The sequence below is a fragment of the Equus asinus genome, chromosome 20 (assembly GCF_041296235.1).
Source record: "Equus asinus isolate D_3611 breed Donkey chromosome 20, EquAss-T2T_v2, whole genome shotgun sequence".
NCBI lineage: Eukaryota > Metazoa > Chordata > Mammalia > Perissodactyla > Equidae > Equus > Equus asinus.
In genome coordinates, this window is record NC_091809.1 from 31262140 (window position 1) to 31280066 (window position 17927).

Consider the following 17927-nt stretch of genomic DNA (forward strand, 5'->3'; position numbering starts at 1 on the left):
CCTCACCTCTAAAAACGGAATAATAATAGCATCTACCTCAAAGAATTATTGTAAATATTAGAAGGATTAGATGAGATAATACATATAAAATGCTTACCGCAGTGCTAGCATTTAATAAACACTAAGCTGTTTTTTTAAACAAGCTGTCTATATTCTTTTTAAAATAGCCTCCCATTCTTTCTATTTCTTCTTTTGTTTTAGTTACTTTAAACATAAAACTGTGTTGTCTTTCGCCTCTGGTCTTGGTGTGCGGTTGTCCCTTTTGTTTCTCCACTGACTCACAGCCGCTGCCATGTTTCCTCAATGGTGGCACACTCATTTCAATGGGTATTGTTGATTGACTTGTTTCTCTGCTTCCTGTGGGAATGCCACTCACGTGCCCTGGGCTGTGGCTCTCCCTGAAGTGTATATTTTGTGTTTGTTTTGTGGAAGCCTCAGGCATTTCAAACTTCTAGACAGAGTTTATGTGAGAATTTTAGCACCATGTGGTTTCAGATACTACTTCATGTGACATAGGTTTTTAAGGATCTGGTTTCTCAGTTACTTTTACTCGGAGGCCAGGGCAGTCTAGACAGGTTCTCTGCTTCTCGGGGCTGATAGCTAGAGTGTTTCAATTCTTTCTTTTTCCTCCTATAAGATTGACGAGCCTTTGAGAGTAGTATCTTTCCACAGGACTGAGTTCCAGTTTCCAATTTTGTGTGGACTCTTGGCCATATCCATTTCTGTGTGGATGTTTAACCCTTGTCTTCCAGCCCCAGCGTCCGTAACCAGGTTGAATAACCTCCCACAGTTCCTTAGCTCACTGGAGTGCTCTAGTTTGAGTCCTCTCTTGTTCTGTTTTCCTGTCAGTAGGAAATCATTATCTCTTTTGAAATCAAGTTTAAATTTAATTATTTTTGTCATACTGTGTTGTATCTTATATTGTATCTGACATTCTCTGTGTCTGAAGAAGAAGGATGTAAGTCTGTGAAACCTGAGTTTGCCATGTTCCTGAGCCGTATGTCTCCTGTCGCTTTTTCCATGCTTCATTTTATGGAAACTCAAGGAACGTTGGAGTACCAGGCCCAGTGCTAGACGTTCTACTTTTATTTTCACTATATAATATTATTAATCTTCCTACCAAATAGATAGGGAAACTAAGACCTGTAAAGATTACACCCGACTTTAGAATGCAGGCTCTTTCCATTATGTGATTTTGTGTCACTCTAATGCAAAAATGGGCTCACTAAGTAAAATAGTTAACTCTATGACTAAACTGAACAGGTAAATTTTGTGATAAAGTTAAAATGCACATTCTTTTCTGAACTCAGAGCCTCGTTCTCCTCGTCCTCAAATGGTGCGGTGAATCTTTGTATTACCCGTTAGTATGCAGCAAGGTGCAACTCCGTATGTGCTTGTAAATCATTACTTGTTCACTCTTGCATTGGTTCATTCATCCAACAGTTATTGAGCTCCTCTTGGAGCTCCCACGCTAGCAGTGGGCTGGGATTTACAACAGTGCTGCCCACTGTGCCGCCTCTGCTTGTCCTCTACCTTTGAAGGGAGTAATATATAGATCCAAGGGGTGTGGTGCCTGGATCATGGGGTCTCCCTTTATGAAGTTCTCTGGGTACTGACATCACAAATTCCCTACCAAAACTGTTCCCAGTTACTTCCTCAAGGCCACCCTTTCTAGACGTAGGGCTCCACCCGTGTGTGCACCTCTAGGCTCAAGTGGTGGACGTTTGCAAAGGTTGTGGGCAGACCCTGGAATTGTGGCTTGGGGTGTCCCCACATGCACACAGGTCCTTCTCAGAGCGAGGTGGATCCAGGGGAAGGGTGGATTAGGAGAGGGCTGGGAACCAGGGCAGTTTTCTTGCTACCACCGCATTTCAGCAAAGAACCCTGAGGAATCCAGAGATTCTAAATCTGGACCTGGGCTTGTGGGCCACGATGAAGGGATATTTATCAAGTTCAGAGCACAGGATATATTTTAATTAACATTTGCTGGCTTGATTTATAACTAAAATGCCTAGACTTGCCACGTGGACCTCCATTTGAACTCTTGCCCTGGGCCCTGCAGGTGTTAGAAGTACACAGAATTCAGTCCCAGTATCGGAAGCAGATTCTTAAAGAGAACATGGGCCTGAATTGTGGTCTGTGCCGAGCAGAAGCGTGCTCAGCGTGTTATGGGAATATAGAGGAAGAACACTAATTCAGCTGTAGCTTCCAGGTTCCGAAGGAGTTTGCCTGGAGACATGAGGGAATTGGGACTCCAGATATCTGAAACAGCACACACAACAGCGTGTGGGTGGAAATAGCTCGGTGGAAATAGGGGGATTTCAAGAGGAGCTGCATTGTTAAGGCTAAATGAATAAATAAAAATTCATAATTAGCCAGTTCGAAGATGAGGCCTGAGTGGGAGCTGGTTCCACCTAAGGGGCTTTGGAGGCCTTGGTCCAGTAGCTGACTTTGCCCGTGGGCGTAGGGAGCCCCGCAGGGCTGGAAGCTGCTAGAGAGTCAGCCAGGCCCCTATGACACCTGGATGCTGCAGGGGTTGCGGGAGGCAAGATCTGATGCCAAGGGATTTCCATAGGAAGTTGTTAGTGAGAACTCAGCAGGAGATGATGAAGGCCTGACTGGATTGAGAGATGGGGATAGAGTTGAGAAATACCCAGGAGATGACACTGGCATCACCACCGTGTGCTTCCGTTGTGGGCAGACAACTGCACACGCCCTCCGAGGTAGTTCACTTTTCAGGCTTCATCTAAGATAGAAAAACAGATTTGGCATCAGCCCCAAAGAGCAATAAACAACCTCAACTAATCAGAATTGATTTAATCCCCTTGCTTGGAGCCAATCTTGCCTCTTTCCCAAATGACACTGAATGATTCACAGATGCGTCAGATAAATTCCCTTTCACTTGGAGGACACAGGCGCAGAACCAGAGGCCTCAAGAGGTTCCTGCCCTGGGAGATCTTTTAATATTTGATGAGGAAGACTTGTAAATATTTTCTTGGGCAATAAAACATGTGCATACAGAAGACTATGAATTGGGGCTAAAGGACTCCTGGTTCCTTTGGAAGCATCCCGACCTTGGAAAGGCACAGTGACATGCCTCTCTTTCCCTCTGATTTAGGACCACTGTGGTCTTTGTGCCTGTGCGGCTGCTCCACTTGTTGGGGCCTTGAAGGGCGCTGAAGGGCACTGGGTCAGGGCGGGCAGGGCCAAGAGGCAGCTGATTCCCATCAGTCTTACTCGTGCCAACACTATGAGTGGCCATGGCCCCTCTGTCTGGGTGAGCGATGGAGCCGAAGACGCCCCTAAGACTGCAACTGATGTCCCCAGTGCAACTCAGCCCTGAGTCCCCGCCCACCCTTATCTCTGCGATCTAAATTCACAGAGCTTGCTTCATGTAAATGGCACTTTATCTGGCTGGAAATGTGAATCCTGTCAGGAGCACTGGGCTCCGTCATGCTTATCAGAAATACATTATCAGGTGGGGATTAGACAGAGGCTGGTGCCCCTGTGCTGTCCATGCCCGGCGAGTAATGAATAATGAAAATTCCACGGACTGGAGACAAACACAATTGACAGGCAGGGGATTGTTGGAGCCACCCTTTCACTCAGTTTAATGTGACACACGAGCTCCTGGAAGCCTTTCCATTTCACTTGCCAGGGCCACAGGTCTGGGGGCCGCAGAGGGGTGGTGGGGCGAGGGGGCGTTGGGGGGGCTGTAATCCCCTCCCCACACCCTCTCCACCCTCCATCCCTGCCTGCTTTTCCTTCAAACTTCCTAGGTCCAGCAAAGGCGGCATTTCAAAGGAACCCATGCAACTGTAACAGCAGAAAGTAAAACTGGTACGAATACCCGAACCCTTTCCCATGGAAATGGGCGGCTGGAGGGGATCAGCCATCTCTCCCCTCTGAGGAGAGTGGGGAGGGGGCATTTTACCAAAGGTGTTAATTACTTCAAACTTTAAGTTCATCATTTTTTCTCAGAATTGATTTGGCTTTGAAAGAGGTAGTTAAAGTTCTCAGAATAATGAACTGTTTACAATAAGTAGATCAAAGTTTAATTCCACGCCCCCCTCCTTTTTTTAGCAGCACACACCGATGTAAGGGACTAAGTAGTTTTAGCACAGAAAACAGCAATAATAGCAATAATTGCCTCTTACTCCACAAAAACAATACCCTTCATTTTGTATTGTAGAGAAGGAATAAGCAAAAATCACAAAGCGCTATTAAAAAAAAGAAAAGAGAAAACCAAAGAGAATGAAGCGAGGCTTCCCGCTCTCTAGCTTTTGTCCAGTAAGACGGTTCCGACAGGGGCCGTGTCCTCTGGTGAAGAGACATCTGGCCTCAGGATCAAAGGGTCTGGCTTCTGTTCATGTCTCATTTGCTCATTCATTCCTTTATTTAGTAAAAATCGGTGCCATTGTGTGATAGTCGATGTACTGTGCCCAGGCACAGAGAGTGAAGTGCACCCATTGCCTGTCCTTGGGAGCTCAGACCCTGACAGGAGAGAGGGCATCTCAGTAAAAATGGCACCACACAGCGGCATATGAAAGCAGAAGTCAGGCTCAGTGAGTTGCCCAGAGAAAATGTAGCGCTAGTCTTCTCCCATGGCAATTGTGTGATCTTGGACAAGTCAACGTAGGCCAACGTTTCTTCTCCGTAAAATGTCATTGTTACCAGCTCTGTGGATGGCACAGGGTCCCATGAGAAACCCAATTCCTCCTAATAGGCTAAAGCGTTACAACACCTCACAGCCAATCCCAGGAAATGGTGAGTTTTGAAAACTGTGATACGCCAAGTAAACAGAAGGAGATATTAATGATTCTTTGATTGCCACTGCTGCTACTGTTTGCACACTAATTACTGTTCTAGGGCGACAGGGTTTTCATGATGTCGTCTCAGAAGAGCCAGAATCGAAACCTCTTTTCTCCCTGGCCCTGTTTTTGGCATGATTTCTATGGGGGATGACACTGCTGTCACTGCTCCAGTGTAACCAGAATATTGGAAGGGAGTTGTTCCAGTCAGAAGTCCAAGCTGGTTCCAGTCTGAATGACCTGTCGGTGTGTGCGTGTGAGCCTTGGGTCGAAGAGGCAGAAACAGAGCTTTCCTACCATCTGCTGTCTACAGCAGGCTTGTCCCCCGGAAATTCCTGCAAATGAGTGCCGAATCATTTCCATGAAAGCCGCATGTGGCGTCCCACATGGTGGAGACCGACTTTCACAGTTGCTACCACACTGCTTCATCAAGGAGAGGGTCTCAGAATTTCTAAAGGAACCGGAAAGGACGACAGCAATGGTTAACACATCCCCTCTTTTTCCATGGTGTTTGGGTTGACTGCTTTCCTATTTCCAACATTTATGAAGAATTTTGGACCTTAGGGTTTTGATTTCTTGCAGGTTCTCTGAGGTGTCTTACCAGGGTGTCAGAGATAACGCCCAGGGATGAGGCTGCTGTGGTCTCATGCTGCTGCTGAAGGCAATGTTCAGACGGGTCCTTTGGGAATCACCTGCCCGGTCAGGAGGGCTGAGGGCGATGTTGGCTGATTACACGTTGGCTGCAGCAGACAACCTTCCCTTGACCAGTACACAACATGCGTTTAGGGTTTCTTCTGTGTATATTGTTTCAGACTCCCTCCCTCCTGCCCTGCTGTTTGCAGCTCTTTCTCTCAGTCTTCCCTCCCCATGGGAAATATTGTTCTTTCTGTAGGTTATCTAAGTACAACGTGTAGGGTCAGCCCTACACTCCTCTGTGGGACCAGCCTATTCCTCGTGGTCCATTTGTCCAGAAGCAGCTCATGTTCATCCCTTTGCCGAAGTTGAGGTCAGTATCAGTTCTGTCCTCATCATCTCTTGTCTAAACCAACTGAGTGGATTCTCTTGTCACTTCAGTCTCTTCTCATTTCCAGCTCTTTGTCTCAGCATCGTTGCCTTTCCTATCTCCTTACTTCCCAATATATTGGCAGCCTGATTTTCTGCTTTCTGTTTTCATCGTTATCGTTTTCTGTTAGGACAATTATATTCATGCTGCGCTGGGCTTGTTAGACGTTGCCTAGACAATGGCGAATGCGGCAGTCTTGGTCCTGCCCCCTGAAGCCAGATACGCAACAAATCATTGCACAAATAAATACTTAGACATTATGTTGAGTGCTATCAAAGAAAAGACAGGATATAATAAACAAAACAAGAGAAAGCCTAATTTAGATTTGTAGGGTCAGAGAAAGCCTCTCCAAAGCAATAAGATCCAGCTAAAGGAACGATATGTTCAAAGACCCTGAAGGAGAAGAGCACTTGACATGCGCACATAGATGAGTAAAGCCAGCATGGCTGGCTCATAGCACGTGGAGGAGAGATGTATGAAGGGGAAGCTACTGAAGAATGCCAAGGCCAGATTTTATAAAGCCCTGAAATTCCTGATAAAGACAGCAGATTTGATTCCAAAAGCAATGGGAAGCCATTACAGAGTCTAATCCAAGGAGTGACACATTCAGGAATATGTGAGAGGAAGTAGAATACAACATGGATTCTGTCAAACTGCCTGGGTTTGAATCATGGCTCTGCCACTTATAAGCTGTGCAACCATGGACAAGTTACTCAATCTCTCTGTGCTCTCATTTCTTCATCTCTAGAAAGCAAGATGGTAATACTTTAAAGGTTGTAGTTCTGTAAGTGAATAGATATAAGGTTCTTTCTAAAGTGCGTGTCTTGTAGAAAGTGTTGTATAAATGTCAGATGATGATGATGGTGATGATGATGGTGATGACAATGAAATTTCAAAGAGATCTCAGTATCTTCTGTGTGGAGGTGAGACTGTAAGGCCAGGTGTATCAGGGGAGAGGGTAAATGAGGAGACTAGCTAAGGGAAAGTTCTTTCACTAGTCCTGGAGACAGATGATGTTATCCTACATCGGGGTGGCAGTGATAGGAATGGCGAGAGAGAAGTGCATTGATTAGAAATATATTTGGCAGACAGATTCAGTAGACTTGAGGATTGATTAGATGTGAGGAGGAGGATGAGGGAGGTATCAGGGATAACTTCTAAGTTTCTGGCATGATTAACTGGATGGATGGAAGCACCATTTCCTGGAGGAGGTGTAGATTTCAGAGAAAAGAGCGAGAGTTCAGTTTGGGACAAATCAAGTTAGAAATGCCTTTGAAATCTTTAAGCAGAAGTGTGAAGGAGCTTGTAGGATGTCCAGATCAGGAGCACAGGAAGAGTTCTGGGCTGGAGAAGCATGTTTGGGTTTCTAGCAAGGAGATTTGACTGGATAAGTCCACTTAGGATAGGAGTACAATCAGAAGAGAAGAGGGCCCAGGACTAAGTTCTAACAAACTTTGACATTTGGGAGTTGAGCACAAAGTTCTGCAAAGGCTACGTGCTGTCTGTAGTCAGCTGTCGGGAGGCACGTAGTGAAGTGTGACTAGGGACTCGAGAAAACTGGCACAGTGCTCGCAGTTCAAAGCACTCTTTCTTACCATCAGCTGACCTGATCCTCACAATGCCCCTGTTGGTTAGAACTGTCGAGATTATTCTCCCCATTTTACAGATGTGAAAACTGAGTCTGGCTGTGTTAGAACTGTCAAGATTATTCTCCCCATTTTACACATGTGAAAACTGAGTCTGGCTGTGTTAGAACTGTCAAGATTATTCTCCCCATTTTATACATGTGAAAACTGAGTCTGGCTGTGCCATTTGCCCTCAGTGAAGACTGTGAATTGTTTGTAGAAAGTATTCGTAAAGTGCTTTTTGTTTGCAACCGAAAGGATTCTGATCCTTTATTTATTATTCATAAAATAAACAAATTCTGTAATATGTCCATTCATTAACTAGGAACATGTTTTTGTTTCAGATAAAGAAATGTAGGCTCAGAGAAGTTGCTCACGTTCGTACGGCTAGCCACACAATTAGTATTTTTATGGCTAATGCTCATGTTGAATTTGGGTGCAATCTGTTGAGAATATAATACATGCTGAAGTAACCAGGCCTAGTTACAAGAGAATATTGGAGATTTATTTTAGTCATTACCTGGGAACCTGTTGGAAATGCAGATTCCCAGGCCCCTCCACAGGCCTCCTGAATCAGAAGCTGTGGGGTGGGGCTCTGCAGCCCAGATTCAGCAAGCCCTCCAGGGGATTCTGATGCTCGCTGACACTGGAGGCCAGACTACTCTAGACAGATGAACTTCCGCTCTGCTCCTCCGTGCTGTCCTCTCCTCCACGGACTCACTGCCCCGCCTGGCAACCCCAGACACACTCTGACGAGCTGGGGATTTAAAAGGCTTTAAAGTTTATCTGTGTAGCTCTAAGTGGTGGGCAGCCACTTTTGAAGACTGATAAACAGGCAGTGTTTATACAGAAGGAGGGAAATATATTCAGTTCAGCAGATGCTGCTTGAGTACCTCCTGTATGCATGTCTGCTGACTGGGTAAAGAAACACCTACAGGTTACAACTGAAGTTCGCAAATTCCAGCGCCTAGACCTGTGTGGTGATGATTGCCTGCTGCCTGATGTAGCTTTCTCACGGAGATCTCAAGTCCTTCTAAAATATTAATATTCCTGAGAGGCACAAGAGGTAAATATTATTTATCGTCTTTACCTTCCAGGTGGGTAAGAAGAGGTAAAGGGAATCACACTGGGAAATGCCAGACGTGAGCATCAAAGCTACTCATTTTCTTTAGAAGTGACAGTGAGATTGCTTATTTTATTTGAATTATCCAAAAGATAGCTACGGCTTTAATATCATTACCCCATTTCTTTTCATTTTAGTTATTACCTTAGATTTGCACTATTGTGTGCAGTTTTAAATTAATTATTATACTCTAATGCCTAATTTTGGTTAGTGCTTTAATTATGAAGTCATTTCAGCTTTTAGATGAGTTACAGCTGAAGGTAATGAACAGTATTTACTTTCATTAATGACAATTTTCATTACTCTTCCCTTCCACGATAACCACATGGTGAAAGCTTTCAAAGCTACAGGGAAAATCCAATAAAGGAGAAATTCTTCTGGACCCGCTGGTCTCCAAGGAAGCGGATGGAGATGGAAGGGGAGGAATTGTGACTTGATGGAGGATGGGGTGTTCTTATTGTTTTCAGTGTTTCCGTCCTCTTCCATCGTCCATGTGAGCGGTGGTTGCCACCCCCAAACCAGAGTCCTATCAGACATGGGAATTTGAGCAGGGGACCCTGAGCCTGTATAACTCCAAAATCCCTGGACAAAACGGTTTTTAAAATTTTTATCAATCTACTCTGTGCTTTGTTTATATGATCAAGGACAACTGGCCCTTTGGAAAGTTTAGACCTGAGGTCCTCATCCCGAGGCACAGATCAGAATCATATGGAGCTTTTCCACAAGATGTCCTGCTTGCCTCACACTTCATGGGAGAAGCCTGGACCCTGGAGATCAGGGGCGCGTCCCAGGCGTGCATGCGTGTGCTCAGACAGCAGCAGCGAGAGCTGGTCCCACAGAGTCATGGCATGACGTTTCTTTTTATCCTTTAAACAATATTTTGTATTGTGTAGATAATTTTGATTGGTTGTTATATATTTAATAGGGACTATTACATTGTATCTGGTTTTCGTTGTTACTGTTTATTTCTATCTTTTAAATGAAAAATAAAAAGGTATATTTGCTGCCATTTTAAGGAAACTTCTGTAAAGTTTCTCTTTCCCTCAGCTTCTCCTCTTACTTCAAGCCAGGCCAAGCCTTATGGAATGGACCATGTCCATGGGGTGAAGAGCATGGATGCGTAGACAGTCTGCTGTTAGAAGCCTGGGTCTGCCGCTTACTAGCTGGTGAGACTGAGAATGTGCTTGCCCTCCCAGGTCCCTCCTGAGTTAAATGAAGCTGATAAGAGCCCCTGTCCTGGGCTGCTCTGAGAAGTAAATGAACCAACACGTGTAAAGTGCTCTGATCAGTTCTAGGCATACAGAGAGTCAAGATGGGTCTGTTATTGCTGTGTGGCAGTCACCATTATGACGTCGCATTGGCATTATCATTATTTATGACAATGCTACGTGGACTCAAATCAGTTTCTTTTAACACAATGTAAGAAGAAATTATTGTATAAGCAAAAAAATTATGTCTACCTGACATTAAGGATAGTGTGTAACCCAAGTAAAAGAAAATAAACTTTTCAAAAGAAATTAACGTTGTGGAAATAAACAAAGACAAACCAAATGAGAGTGGACAAAGGCTGTTTTGTTCAGAGCTTGCTGTAGCCATGGAGTCAGCCACTGTGACTTGTGTTTGGCGGAGATTCAGCGCAGGCAGGGGAGTGGGAATGCTTCACGGTGGAGGGAGGGAAGGCTCCAGGATGGGGGCTGTTGCCCCGGAGAGGCTGGAGAGGGGCTCACTAGAAGTGGGGCTTCCTGTGCAGTTGGGCAGGAGAGCATATTTGGCTTTCTCTGGTTGGTCCTAAGTTGGAAGCTGTGACAAAAATTACTAATCTAGTCCTGGCTATTTGGGGCCGATTGTTGCAGGGTCATTGTTCGGCTTCCCTCTGGGTTAGTAGAGACAGCAGTGTGACTTCTTGCCAGTCCGACTTCCTGCGCTCTGGACCACTGGGCTACCCCTGGGCTGGGTGCCTCGCTGATGGGTGTGTCCCTGGGCAGGTTGCTGCCGCGTGTGGGTCGGGCTTCTATTTGTGTATCTGGTCTGGACACTCAGTCTCCCATCATTTCACTGTTAGTATGCAAGTGATTTTTGCTTCTCATGCCTATCTGATCATTAAATTAGAGTGGCTAAGACTTCTATTTAGAAATCCTGTAAGATAAAAATATCCACTTAAAAGTAATAAAGGTACATTGATTTTTTTTAAAAAAAAATATTCCCGTAGCAGTTGCTAAATGAATAAATATTTTGGATCAAATTGATTTCAGAGCTTATTTTAATGCATCATGGTCTATCTTCCACTGGGTTTAAATTTTACTTAATTGCACTTAGATTTTTAATAAATTTACCTAACAATTCTATGCTCTTAGAGTGGGCGAGGGGTAAATTAGATTGGTTTAAAGGATATATTATTAGGAAATAATTTACTAATGTCTTTGGGGAGTATTGTACATTTATTTATTTTTTCTCCTGGGTTTTTCACTTAGAATATATTTCCATTTTTGCTTAGGATAATTTTATGGCTGAATTGTGTTCCTAGAGAACTCAAGTAGAAAGAGAACTCGTAAGTGTGTTAGTTGATAGAGATTAACTTGTTTAGGCATAAAATTTGTTAAGAAGCAAGCCATCTAGGCAAATCAAGAGTTAATTATTTTAATAATGATAATCCATTGTGGAATTGTGATCACGTGCTATTTGAATTTGGCCTCTTGTGTTACAACTTACTGCCTTTGGGGTATTAATCTCTTATACGTATGACTTACCTCCACTAAGACAGAAGGTTTGAAATCCTGAAAGAGTGAAGAAGTATGTCACATGGCAGAGTTACAACGACAAACATGGCCAAGTTTAGTAATCTGTTTGCACACTGGGTTCACCAAGCTCCGGAATCCCCGGTCTGGCTCTTTGGCTCTAACTTGCCCCACATAAGAAGAGAGGGACTTGGAGACACCCAGAAATGAAAACGATTGTAGGGACAAGCTCTTCCAAAACTCTGAAGTTGAAGATGAATAAATTGGGCCCCAAGAGGTGTACTGACTTTCTGAGTTGACACAGTGAGCTAAAGGCAGAGACCAAGTGCAGTTCGTGTCTGCTCTAAGCCTTCAGGCCTCCTAACATAATGAACGGACAGCCGGCTGGTCTCTATATGTTAAGATAGGATCCACACTCACATACACACACAATATGTGCACGTCATGTAGTAAATATTTGCATATACATACATTTTAAGTAATGAAATTCTTCCCTTGACTCTTTGCTTTAGCCTGCCTATTGCTATGAAGAAAAGGAGAGAAGCATTGTTCCCTATCTTAAGGGAAAGTGTTTTCAGGAGAATATGCTTCTTTCTTAAAAGAAGTTAGGGCAGAACTCGGCAAGCCATTTGATCTTTGTATCGACGGAATCTCACCAGTAACAACAACAAAAAAGACTGAGACGAGTGGAGAAGCCAGCGCCCTGATCTCATGTTGAATGACGTCATGGCTTAGTATAATTAAATGCCTTTCCAGAATTAGCATTTCTCTGGCCAAGGCTGCTCTCACTGCTGAGCACTCACTTTACTGAGAAACATCCATCCTGCAGCAAAGAGAGGAAAGATTGAACCTGTGAGAAAAGCAGAAAAGTCGGCCCACATTAGCATAATCCATCTCCACTGGTGGGTGGAGATGCCCTGAGAAGGGCTGATGGACTGGCCTGGGCGCCAGTGTGGAGAGCAGTCTCCATGGAAACCCAGTTGGCAACAGTGAAGGATGACTTCGCAAGGAGACACACCTGCCGCTCTCGAGTCTCGGTGCGTTTACTGCCTCCCCCTCACTTCATTCACATCTTTTTATTAAATGAGTCGATTTGTCACCACCGACTCTCTCAGACAGCAGCCCAAGGTTCTGATGTAGGGGTAAAGTAAAACTTCCATTTCAGAAATTTGCAGGGACTCAGAGTAGTACAGACCTGCTGCAGATGAAACTAAAGGTATGGCAGCCCTCTCTGAATTGAATGACTTCATTATTCTGGCTCTTCCTTCTTTGAAAAACATATAGCAGAAGCAGCAAGCTATCTTGACTATTTCTGTCGTTTAAGTCACTGAGGGAAGAAATCGTTGGATGCCTTAGTTGTGTGTTTGTAGTCTCTGGGGTATGTTAAATTTGTACTGATGTCTGATTTAAAAGTTTATTTAGCCTAAAGATTATTTTCCTGCTGGTTCAAAAAAGTTTCCCAAATGCCTTCTCTTCTGTGAAATCTTCCTGTATTATGTTCTAAAGAAAGAGCTGCTGTGCTTGCCCGGACCTAGCTGGATGGAAAGAACCCATGGTACTTTCCCAGGCATTCTTGGGCACTATTGTGATGTTAACTTCTGAAATAGTCCTAGCTAGTATATAGTACCCGATAAGCTGTCTCAAATCCTTTATTAGAAGGGACCAAGCATAAATAAATAAATGGAAAAATACAACATATATATAAATAGGCAAAGCTGTCATGCTTCACAATATTTTTTACAACTTGTGTATATAAATTTTCCCAGTGAACTGGTCTTTGTTTATAAACCCCCTAGTCGGGAATTTAAAGCACGTAGCCTAGGTATAGCTTGCCTTGTTTACTAGCTAGGAGAGCATCATTTGCAATTAGCTAGTTATTAAGAGTTTCCAAATTAAATAAGTGAAATGGTCCAGCTCCTCCCACACTTGCAACATGTGGTGGGGACCAAAATGAGCACACGTGTGCTCACACTCCCCATCCCCCACTTAAACATGGGCCTGGACCGCCTACCGATTCTTGTAAAAGTCCTTACCTGCTGACAGTCTGATGCCCCTCAGACCCATCCTCAGTCCATTCGAATCTGGGTACTAATGAATTTGTCGGGGGAGACTAATGATTTTTAATCCTTACTTTTCCTGTCATTCACTTGAAAAAGTCCCATGGCATCAAACACTGGTCATAGCCATTTTTCCAGATATCAAGCGTGGGAAGGGGCGTGAAAGTGGCATTTGGCAAAAAAAAATCTGAAAGGAGGGAAAAACCCCACAACTAATATACTAGAGTGAAAGCCCTTGAACGTCTGGTCAGCAAGCTTCTGTCCTCCGTCTTCCTCTTTCTGGCACCTGCTGATCCTACTTAAAATGGCCCGCATCCATTAGAGCCAGGAAATGCCTCCCAGGATCTTGCATCCAGGGGGCGGAGACCTTCACCGCTAATTAACGTGGCAAATTACCGCGAGGAGATAGGCTCCCATCCCAGGACAGAGGTTAGGAGAGGTGCCTGCCCTCTGTTGTTTACCAAGCCTCACAGTGTTTGTTTAAGGCCTGATAATGCTTTTTGATAAGTGTTGTGGTGACAGGTTTGGAGTTTGGAAGCATTTGGACCCTTTTCTTGGGATACACACACACCGTTTTTCTCAAACACCACGTGATCTACAACAGAATCAGAGCAGCACTTACTGAATATTAAATTAAACTACCAAAAAAAAAAAAAAAAGCAGAAGAAAGTCGGCGTGCATGAAAACAAGCCGAAAAGGTTAAGAGCAAAAGGAGATCATAGAACAGTTTCGGGCTGTTTGGAATGAATTAATCAGACCATTAAAGAAATCTTTTAATCTAAAGTATCCCTTTCATTTCTGTACCCTGTAAAACAAAGTGATGGAGGGTTGATGGCCGAATCTGCCATTGCTCCTTATTTGTATTACACAGACTGGAGTTCTGGCCTCATTAACATTCCGCTGCGGTCGAAGACCACACATTCAGGCTGAAAGCTGGAGTGAAGTCTGGGGGGCCCTGAGGTCTCTCCTGGCTGGATATAAACCACCAACAGCTTTCTTCCTCTTATTTATTTGTCTAATCTCTTTGTCTATCTATTGTACCCATAACTTGGAGAATGTGATACAATCTCTGACGAGCTTCTCACCCCCTATAAAGAGCACCTAAGGCTATACGTTCAAATTTTGAACACAGTCTCAGGGAGTACCGGGGTCCCCAGAAGCCCATCTGTGGACTTTGAAGCCAAGGGTAAGGGAAAGCCAATGTCAGCCCAGTGTCCATACTGACATTATAGGGTGACTCTCTTTGGAGCCTTTCAATGGGACATATGGTGGCACATTTCAACTTAAAGAAATGCGCAACCTGAGTGCAACTGGGCTCTTACTGGTCTCATATCAGAATTAGAAGAGACAGAATTCGATTAAATTTATCTTTATTTTTTATCAAAGGGTGCATTGACAATGAAAGCATTGAGCCTGGGAGCTGAGAAGCCTGGATCCAATCCTACTTCTTTCCATAACTGAGACTGTGACTCAGGAAAACTCATTTAGTTTCTCTGGGCCTCAATTTCCTAATCTGTAAAATGACTTGGTGGAACTAGATGACCTCTAGGGTCCATTTCAGTGTTCATTTCCACGTTCTTATTTGCTAGTAGTGCCACAGAGAGAGAATTACAATGATAGTAAAAGGACAAATAAAAGACATAACAAAAATATAAATACCAGAATGAGACTATAAAATTCTGTAGAAAAACAAGGATGTAAAATGAATATGAATTTTTCTTGCTGTAAGAATAATTTTCCTATCTATATAATAGTTGCTGCTATTTAGTTCCTTGAGGTCATGATTGGAATTCGATTTGATATAAACATATATATATTTAATCTCCTATGTCTCTTAGTATGGTACCTATTGCCAAGTAGATGCTCAAGAAGTGTTTGTTGATGGATAAATGGATGAGAAGAGTGAAAGTGGAGAAAGGCTGAGTGAGCTCCTATGGCAGTGTGAGTAGCTGAGGGCCAGCACAGGGACTGCTGAAAGGCCAATTCAGTGGTTCTTGGAAATTCTAAGTTTTCAGAGCTGTTTGATTGATACAAACAGGGAGCGTTTGGCGAGCAGAATGGAAAAGGACACTTTCTGTAAAGCTATAATGACACACCGTGCATCCTCTCCCTGGTTTATGCAATCACATCTGCATTTCAATACCGCTGCCATCCTGTGAGTCTCGGGAGTGATCAGCCTTCCAGGAGAACACAACCCTCTCTCTTCGTTCAGGAAACAAAGAGGACAGTTGGCTTAGGTCCCTCCTGGAAGGTACTGCTGCTCATCCCAATCCAGGGAAGAAGAATGCCAGATGGAAAGATGAGAACTTTCTGTTCCTGGAGTAAAAAGAGAGAAGAGGTTTATCTCATTACTTGGGAATAAAAGAACTCGGGTAGCTTCAAAGTGGTATGCCTCTAAACACTCGTCTGAAACTATGAGTGTGCGACCGGATTCAGAGAAGGAAGCCCCTGTTCCCAATTAGCCCAAAACCTCCCCCTGTCCCTCTCCTTCCTGTCTCCACCTCCTCTGCCGCTTTCCTCCCCTTTCCTGACTCTAGCAAGATTAAGTGGCCGATTTTTCTCCTCAGTGCTGAATTTTAAAGGGAACAGCTAACCGTGTGATCATATTATTAATATTTATACCCTGTCACTGAATGTTGACAGATTAATTATGCAACATAGTATAAAAATCAGCAGGCAGCGTGGGTGAGCAGTGGCAAAGTTCATATATTAATAACTCACCTGGGGGGCGAGCACATACCCCCGGATGACTGCCTGCTTCTGGAGCCCCATGCCCCAATCCGTCTCAGGTAAACGGCCCACTGGCTGTAGTTACACTCCGTACAGTTCAGTCTATCATCTTTACGAGCATCAAAAAGTAATGTTCATGAAGCCTTCTTTGTGTGGCGTTCTAGCTAGATCCCTCGGGGAGTTGACTGCTGAGCCATACAAGCCTGATACAGGCCATCATAAATAGGACATGTGACTGAGCAGAACCAACTGAGGTTCTAGAGTGGACACCTTCTGGATTGAGCTGTCAAGTAATGGGGCTCCTTTTCTTGGAATATAAATTATCTTTGATTGGTTGGTGAGTACTTTTGCATATAATGCCCTGCTGTTTACTTAAGAAAGTACAACAAAGTGAATGGAGTGGGTTCCAAGCCTTAGGGAGCTTTTAATTTAGTTGGGAGTCAAGGTGTGAGTTTAGCAAAAAAGCATGGTCAAGGAGAATGGGAGAAGTCCTCCCAACTTGCAGCTAATTATTGCTCTTTAAGTTATAAGTTACACTTCTGTAAGTTACTTTCCTGTCTGGACCTCAGATTACTTTGGTGATGCTGAGGCGTTTATAGTTAAATTCTAATGGATTCAGCAGAGTGCAGTAAGGAGCAGACTTACTTTGCTGTCAAAGACCTGGGATCCAGGGCTGGCAAATAGCTATGGTCTTGGGAAAATTATGTAACCTTTCTCAGCCAAAGTCTTTGGGAAATGGAATAATGACACCACCAGAGTTTATTACATAGGTAGTATATGTATACATAAAGTGCTTAAGCATGATGTTAATAGCTATACCATAAAATGCTAAATAATGCTGTACGAGATGATCTTGAAAGAAACAGAATGCAATGAGGTCACCTGACAGCCTCTACTGTCTTAGGTTTTGCTTTATCTTCTCCCTGGCTCAAATTAATTTGTATACATACAAGCGTAGCATTCTGTGGTTAAATACATGGCTGGCAACATTTCTGCTGTGTGCTATAGCCAGTGTCCCGTATTATATCTCACCATGGAACCATATGCTGGGACTCTTTGAAAAGGGCCAGGTAGCTCTACTGTATTCTCTGAGCCTCTGCAGGATACACAGGGCCCGGCATCAGGAGCATTTTAGTAAATGCTGATTGAGAAACAGCAACCTCAACAGTGACAGAACTCTTAGTGGCAGAATGGCTCTGCACATACCAGGGGAGGATCTGTAGTGGTCCTTGACGGGTGGTCTGCCCTGGAGAGTGGCGACGCTATCGCAGAGTGCCAGGGATGCTTGGGTGAACCATGTTACCTGGGTACAGTTTGTCATTGTCGCTCTCAGTGTTTGGTGGTTATTGAAGGAAGATGAATAGATAATTCTGCAGAGAAATTCACTTGAACCAATCAGTTATCAGGTCACATAACAAAAAGCCGTTGCAATCACAACACATCGAATCAATTCTGGGAGTGATATACCTTATAATCATGCAATGCAAATAATCAAACCCAATAAGCAAGCAAACCTTCAATGTCATCAAGCACAACTCCAACGACAAGTAGCTCTGATAGCCCTAAATCAGCTCTTTAACTCTTATGCTCCAGCTCCAGTAGTCATTGATGTGCTTTCCAAGCCAAACTGAGCAATTTAGCATCCGGAAAGATGCTGCTCCAGTCGACAATCCATCTTCTCTTAGCAGGTTGCCTGATTAAATTAACCATTTACAGATATTCCTAGATCATCTGTGAATTAGAAGAAAAACTACCAATTGTACATATAAAGGGAATAGCTCTC

General features: G+C 43.8%; 1 protein-coding gene across 9 annotated transcripts in view; it reads left to right on the top strand.

Annotated features, from left to right (window-relative positions):
• Positions 1–17927, top strand: part of OPCML (opioid binding protein/cell adhesion molecule like) — a 1013450-nt gene that overhangs the window by 681598 nt on the left and 313925 nt on the right. The window contains exon 1 of one of the 9 annotated variants that reach the window (XM_070489903.1): positions 12129–12394. The exons of 7 other annotated variants lie outside the window; for them this stretch is intronic. In XM_070489903.1, the coding sequence (XP_070346004.1) occupies positions 12354–12394 (41 nt within the window). In that variant the 5' untranslated portion in view covers positions 12129–12353. Of the gene's footprint in view, positions 1–12128; positions 12395–17927 lie in introns of those variants that run through there. One more of the 9 variants, XM_070489902.1, reaches the window with a different exon arrangement.